The 7,651-nt window shown below is 50.3% G+C and overlaps 1 protein-coding gene across 1 annotated transcript; it reads right to left on the bottom strand.

Annotated features, from left to right (window-relative positions):
• Positions 1–788: 788 nt before the first annotated feature.
• LOC125758236 (uncharacterized protein K02A2.6-like) lies at positions 789–7,426 on the bottom strand. Its single transcript, XM_049415227.1, has 3 exons — positions 7,000–7,426; positions 3,184–6,369; positions 789–811 (listed from the first exon to the last, which is right to left on the bottom strand). Exons 1-3 carry the CDS (start codon positions 7,424–7,426, stop codon positions 789–791), a joined length of 3,636 nt encoding a protein of 1,211 aa, XP_049271184.1.
• Positions 7,427–7,651: the final 225 nt, after the last annotated feature.

Raw genomic sequence — 7,651 nt, 5'->3', positions numbered from 1 at the left:
CTTTCTAGCATCTCCTTAAGCAGTATTTGAATAAATAAATGTTTGTATTTACGAACAGAGAATGTTCAACTCCGCCATGAAATCGAATAGGATGTTATTCGATGCATTGCTTCCAAGTTTCCTATATTGGTACACTCCTGCATATGCAACATTGGCAGGCAAGTGGGTTTCGTTGAATACAACATTGCTGATGTGATAGCACATCCAGTTGAAGTACTACTATTCTTTCGCGACTACTATACAAAATATACGCACGAGCCTCCCGTTTCAAGAAATGTGACACGGACCGAGGAGCGTTATTTGAACGGCGCTCGCTAAGCAAAGCGAGCGCCGGACGTGTGAGTACATGCCCTCACATATGAACCTCGCTTGAGCAGAGAAACACAAGCCGAACCACTCACGTGTCATCGCAGCCGGTTCCACGCTCTTTTTCGAAGGCTCTCGCTGTGCCAACGGCGATAAAATAAACCAGAGATGAGAGGCTTCAACACCGCGCGCCCGCGCGCGCTCTCCGCACACGACTGTAACCACTGATGCAGACGCGTCGTCTGCTAAAGCGAGCCGGTTCAATTCCGTAGCAGACGATTCATTGGAAAAAAATACGCTTAAGGCACGCAGCGCCATCTATCGCATCTAGCGGCAAGCGCTTGTAGTAATGGTCTCGCTGAAAAGCGTTTTATGACTGCTAGCGCCGCCAGCACGTGGATATGAAAGTGCAAGTGATTATTAACTGTCGCACACTGTACAGGCTTCTCTCTTTAGTAAGGTGGCAGATTGCAAGGTATCTCTCATATCTTCGTCTTTGTTTTTGCTGCGGGTGAAGGGCATTGGAAAATGAGCTTCTTTTAAAGTTATTATATGTTGCTAAGAAGATGTTGGTGCTTTTATATAGCACTGGCTACTCATTCTCACATGTAAAATTAGTGAAAATAACAGATGAAAAAACTACATAAAATCGCACCTAGCGACAGCTTATAAACCAGTGAAGCCACAGCAATTCACATAAGCAATAAGTTCATTCACAGAGTAACATTAAAGGCGACGCACAATACCGTCCAGGCACATAATAACTCTATAGAGTTCGCATGAAATGCAGTCACAAGAAAACCACTAAGTCAACAAATAACGCCACACATAGAATCCAGACGCACAGCAACACTAAAAAAATTGGCCCGAAGTGTAAAACACAACTTATCATTCCTACGCTCCGTTTGTAATGAGTTCGAGATGTGTCGCACTTAATCTGCCACTGTAACCTCTTTGCATGCTCTCTGCGCTCCGATAAATCGTCAGAATGACAATAGCATCGATTTCCACGGTACGTGGGATCTGATGATTTTTTTACCGGAACTGTTTAAGTTTGAGAGAAACCCCTCCAGCCTTAGCTTAAAACTCCCCCCCCCCCCCCCCCCCCGCCATGGCACCTCGCGTCACCTAGCAACGCGTTAGAGTAAGGAAAGTTGGAGGAAAGAAGAGAAGTGGAGTAGAGGAGGAGAGCAAGAAATAAAACAAAATAACATTTCTTGGCGAGGCGGGATTCGAACCCGCGTAGCCACGGTCCCAAGGCGAGCGTCGTAACCACTGGCTTTTTTTTTCTTTCTTTCTTTCATGGTATTTATTAAAATGCGTACTCTCTTCTCGTTCCTTAAGGCTACATCTAACATTTTTCTCTCCATGGCTCGTTGCGTCGTCGTGAATTTAACTTGAATCTTTTTCTTTAGCCTCCATGCATAAACCGATATATATCCGCCGCCGAAAACAGCTGTTCTGCGTCGTCGTTTTGTCCGCGGATGCGATCCGCCAGAACCTCGACATGTACAGTTTCATTGTAAAAAGGCAACGCGCCTGTATTTTTAATGCACGATTCAAGGAGGGTTTAAAAAACTGGCGAAGCTTGCACTAAGTCGCGCAAGGCTTGAAACAGTGAAGCTGGACGATACTGAAGTCTAATCTGTTTGCTTCTAGGTTGTTGGTAGGTTTCAGCTATAGGTGATGCTAAAGGTTGTTTCTAGGTTGCTTATAGGTTCTTGCTAGGCTTTAGCTAGGGGATGCTAGGTTGTTTCTAGGTTGCTTCTCAGCGCAGGGAGGTTCGAGTTAAACCGCAGACAGTCACAGACACGACACGGATGTCCAAACTGCAGAGACAGAAACTCGCGCTGACACCGAGCGTTCGATTTTAAATAGAGCGAATTTATTAGAAGGCAGAGAGGTCGGCCTGAGCTTGAGCGCTCTAGCCTGCTACTCTGCACATGGGAAAAGAGAAAGGGGGAAAAAGAGTAATGAAGATGATGATGGGGACAGGAAGAGGTAATGCGTATGTACAATAACCACGTAGCACAGTGGTCTTCTTAAAGTCTATCGTCAAGTCCTGTACTCTTGAGAAAATCTATGAATGCTCTTGTAGCAGCCGGTGATGCTGTCTGGGCGGACATTGCGGACAACAGATTAGTCCCACTTAGAGTGTTCACACCGATGCCGGCCAACGTTGAAGCCAGCGTCTTCCGTTCGGACACGTACAGAGGGCAGTCGCGCAATATATGGGCTAAAGTTTCATCTACTTGGCAGCGCTCACAGTTCGGGCTGTCCGCACGGCCGATAGGGTGCGCGTAGCAATAAAGCGACGCCACGCCAGTCTGCTGCACCGGATTCGACTAGGCGTTGCCTTCACCGAGCGTTCGCACCTCTCATAGATCTACGGGTACGCCGTCGTTCGTGTAGGGCTTCCATCGCTTCGGGGTCTTCTCGCAGCCGCCGTTGCCTTTCCCGTTACCTAGTTGTAGTGTCGGCAACACGGCGCGACTGAGGACAACGAACACACTCAACCCATGCCACACAAGAACCCCTTTATTCCGGTGACAGTCGTATTTATATATGTCAGAGGTGGCGCCATCTCTTGATGACAGTTGAACATAACTAAAGTCACCTAGTGTCGACCTTCGACACTACATCTACTCCTCCCTAAATATATACATATTTACACAAAAATAATTACAAAAAGAGTCAATGTTCACATCATGGTACATTATACATAGTCCTGAAATCTCGTGGGTTGTCTTCGGTTTCTTGCGGACCTACGAAGAGGTGGTGGCTCACCAGCCGGTTCGGTGCCAACAACTGGAGCACAATCACCATCACCATTCACTGGAGCACTATCACCATCACCATCCACTGGAGCACTATCACCATCACGATCATCATCATTAGGAGCAGGGTGCTGGTGAAGCTCAGAGGAGAGAGTCGGTCTGCCAGGCGTCGGTGGACTTCGCACGGTGTCGTGGGAGTGTCCTTTGTCATTCCATATTAGCGCATGGTGCGGCAGGGCTTCCTTGGGAACTGCAGTCAATTGAGAGGCATTCCACGTGCGACTATCTTCCAGGCAGAAGGACCAGCGTCCTATTCGCTTGAGAATTTTCAAAGGAGGTCCAAAAGTGGGAGTGCCTTTCGGACCAGGGACTGGCTTCTTGACCCTCACGTACTTTCCAACTTGGAACTTGGGTACTCGGGCAGCTCTCCGTCGGTCAACATAATCCTTGCTTTTAAGCTGGCGCTCTTTCACCCTCTTCCGAAGTGAGGACATCTCCTGAGCGGGATCTGCGAAGAAGTTTGCGGTGGGATAGCCAATGACGTCCAAGGATGTCCTCATGTGCCGGCTATGTAGAAGCACTGCCGGAGAGAGTCCAGTGGTACTGTGAGGAGTGGCTCTGTAGATTCCCAAGTACTCTGTAACAGTATTTTTTATTGGGCGCTGCTCCAGTATTGCCAACTGAATGTATGATTTGAGGACACGGTTAAACCTTTCGACCTGTCCGTTGGCTTGGGGGTGATATACAGCCGAAAAGCTGTGCCTGATACCTCTGTCTTGAAGAAAGGACTCGAATTCTTGAGATGTAAACTGTGGTCCGTGATCCGAGACGAGTTCAACCGGATAGCCTTCCCGTGCAAATATCGACAAGAGGAAGTCAAGCACTGTACGGGAGGAGGCTTCACGACAGAAAGCTATTTCCGGCCACTTTGAGAAGTAATCGACTACAGAGATGACAAAACGACAGTCAGCTGATGCACGCTCAAATGGCCCAACAACATCAATAGCTATCTTGCTCCAAGGCCGGTCGGGAAGAGCTACTGGCTGCAGTGGAGTGGGGTAGCTCTTAACACTCTTGTCTGCAGCTTGGCAGGTTGCGCAGCTGTGGATAGCACTCTCAACCTGCTTGTCCAGACCTGGCCACCAGTACTTTTCGCGAAGACGTTGCTTTGTCTTCACTATTCCCGGGTGTGATTCATGGGCTAGTTGAACAAATGTAGCTGTGAGCTTGGCTGGAACTACAACGCGTTCTGAACGCATCAACAGGCCGTCCACTACTGACAGTTCCTCTCGCACATCATAGTAAGGTCTTAGTTCAGGTGACAATGTTTTCTTGGTTGGCCATGTAGCCTGAACGCATTGTGCAACCTGCTGGAGCTTGCAATCCTCGGCTGTGGCAATACGGAGATCATTGATATGGACTGAAGACGTTACGATGGACACTATTTCTTCTTCAATCTTAAGGCCGTCTTCTGTGCCTGGGACAGGAAGCCGGGACAAAGCGTCTGCTACTTTGTTGTGTTCCCCACGCCGGAACTGTACAACGAAGTTGTAACGCAGCAACCGAGCAGTCCACCTTGCAATGCGAAGTGGTCGTTGTCCTGTGCTTTGTGTTGACAGCAAGGATACGAGGGCCTGGTGATCTGTTACCAAAGTGAATGATCGTCCCCAGAGGTAAATGTGCCATTTCTCGCATGCCCATAGGCAGGCCAGGGCCTCGCGTTCTCCTGTCGAGTACTTCCGTTCTGTCTCTGTTAAGGTTCGTGATGCGAATGCAACGGTTCGAATGGATGGACCGTCAACTTGTTGCAGTACTGCACCCAGGCCATATGCAGACGCGTCTGTGGCTACAATAACTGGGAGCGCTGGGTCGAACATTCGCAGAACTCTTCTCGATGCAAGAAGTTCCTTTACCTTTGTAAAGCTTTGTTCAGCAGCAAGATCCCATTCAAAATGAACGTCCTTGCGAAGTAGCCTACGCATAGGTTCTACCTCTTCGGCAAGGTTGGGAATAAACTTGGCATAATACTCCACAAGACCAAGAAATGAACGCAGCATGCCTACATCTGTGGGGGTGGAAGCATGTACAATTGCGTCAACTTTTGCTTGAAGGGGTGCTATTCCTTCTGCGCTGACAAGATGGCCAAGAAATGATAGCTCTGATGCATTAAAGATGCACTTATCATTGAGTTTGAGTCCAGCTTCGGAGATGCGCAGCAGAACTTGCTCCAGGTTTCTCACATGCTCTGACTCTGTCCTGCCGAAGATGATGATATCGTCTATGTAGCAGAGGACCCCCTTGCAACCATGCAGGATTGCAGTCATGAGTTGCTGAAATGCGGCTGGAGCAGACGCCAATCCGAAGCACACTCTTTTAAACCGGAAAAGGCCGTCGTGCGTAATGAAAGCCGTAAGGTCTCTGCTGTCCGGATGAAGGGTAACTTGGTAATATGCAGAGGCCAAGTCGAGTTTTGAGAAGTAACGTGCACCATTAAGAGAGTGCAGCAGCTCTTCCGTATAAGGCAGGGGAAAGCTATCAACTACAATTGCTTTGTTGGGCTCTCTGAGGTCAACGCATAGGCGGATGCTGTCATCTTTCTTGCGGACGACAACTATAGCAGAGATCCATTCAAAGGCGTTAGCCCTTTCAATTACATCATCGGAGAGGAGCCGCTGAAGCTGGTCGCTAACTGGCTTGCGCAGGGAAAGTGGGAGGCGTCTCAGCTTCTGCACCACTGGAGGGACTGACGGCTTCATTTTGACCTGATGCTGGACGCCTTTGGCCAGGCCAAGGCCCGGTGAAAACAAATGTGAAAACTTAGCCCATAACAGAGGTGGCATATCGAACTTCGGCGGGCTTGCAGGAACTGCGCCGCCCGTATGCGCAGATGTTGCTGTTTTCTGACTCATGGTCTCTGAAGCTTCGGCAGCCGTGCACAGGCAGCGTAGCTGCGCGCCCACAATGTGCAGTCCTAAAGCTTGCACCGCGTCCAGACCCAGAAGAGAAGTTCCTCCGGGGGTGACATGAATGGCTATCACGGCTGTTTCCCTTTTAAACGAGATGCTTGCTTTAAACTGGCCCAGTACGGGGATCTTCCGGCGTTGGAAGTCCAACAATGTAAGGGCAGAGCTGGTCAACTGAACCCCTTCAAACATGTTTCGAAATTCTTGTTCCCGTATAATTGACACAGCTGATCCCGTGTCGACCAAGAACTTAGCAACGCGCGGTTCTGAGCTCGAGGCGACTGGCGTGACTACGACATCAATGTAGACGCCCTTGCGCTTGTCTTCGTGAACAGTGAGTAGGCTAATGACATCTGATGCATCTTGTTCAGGAACTACTTCTTGGATGTGAGTCGGGCGTTGTCCTCGTGCTCTGCGTGAGCTACGACACACTCGCATAAAGTGGCCACGGCGGCCGCATGCGAAGCAGGTTCTACCGCGAGCGGGGCATGTCGTCGGTTCACAGTGACATGTGCCGCAATTACCACAAGCCTGCGTATTTTTGCTGTACTGAACATCGGCAGCGTTGGTATCTGAAGATGGCGAGCTCGTTTGACGAGCGTGCGGAAAGCTAGGGCGGCTCTGATAAAGGGGGCGTGCCTCGTCGCTGTACCGGCGACTATCGCGCGTGCTTTGTTCGGAAGCGTCATACTGACGTGGATGTTGGCGTGTGATGCGCTCAACGGAATTAGAAAAAGCTTCCGACTGCAGCTGGGCTCGCTCGCTGAGTAGCGCAATTTCAACGGCACGGTCGAACGTCAACGTGTCACCTTCCAAGAGCAACCATGATCGCAACTGCGGGGATGCAACTCCGGTAACGAACTGATCGCACATATTATCGTTGGCTTGCTCGGCGAAATCGCAAGAGGCTGCCAGTTCACGAAGCGCGAGGGCGAAGTCGGGGATGGACTCACCATGTAGCTGACGGCGCTCTCGGAAGTGATGTCGTTCTAGGCGAATGTTGCGCGCGCCGGCGAAATGTCGTTCCAGAATCTCGCGGGCCGCGTCGTATACATCTGGGAGACTCGTCGCTGCTGCTTCTTGCTTGGAGGGCACGCCACGGTCTTTGACTTCACCGGTTGAGGTAGCGGCGGCGGCCAACGGCTCAGTCGTCGGTAGCTGGGGTGCGGTGGGCGTCGGTGGAAGCGCATCGAAAATACGTTGTCCTTCCGGGCCCAGGCAGTGCAACAGCAGGGCTCGACGGCGGGGCGCAGGCAGGTCGGCCGCTCCAGACGCGAGAAGAAAATTCTCGAAGAGGCGTATCCAGCGGGTCCATGGTATGGCTGGAGTGCCCGGGGCGGCGAGAAAGGGGGGCGGCGGCGAAAGCGCGGCGGAAGCCATCGCGGTGTGATCGAAAACCTCGTCGCCAGATTCAGGGTTGCCACTGACTTTCGAGTAAATGTCGCCAAACGACGAGCAAAAAGTCGCCAAAAGTCACCATTTTGTTTACAAATTTCGCCAAAAAAGTAGCCATTCTAGATATGTGTGGCATACCCAGTAATAAAAATTTCCACTCACGTATAGCCCCGTAGAATACAGTACCATCCAAGACCCTTAAATTATATT

This window comes from Rhipicephalus sanguineus, chromosome 4 (genome assembly GCF_013339695.2).
Source record: "Rhipicephalus sanguineus isolate Rsan-2018 chromosome 4, BIME_Rsan_1.4, whole genome shotgun sequence".
NCBI classification, from domain to species: Eukaryota; Metazoa; Arthropoda; class Arachnida; order Ixodida; family Ixodidae; genus Rhipicephalus; species Rhipicephalus sanguineus.
This window is presented reverse-complemented; position numbering and strand designations above follow the sequence as displayed.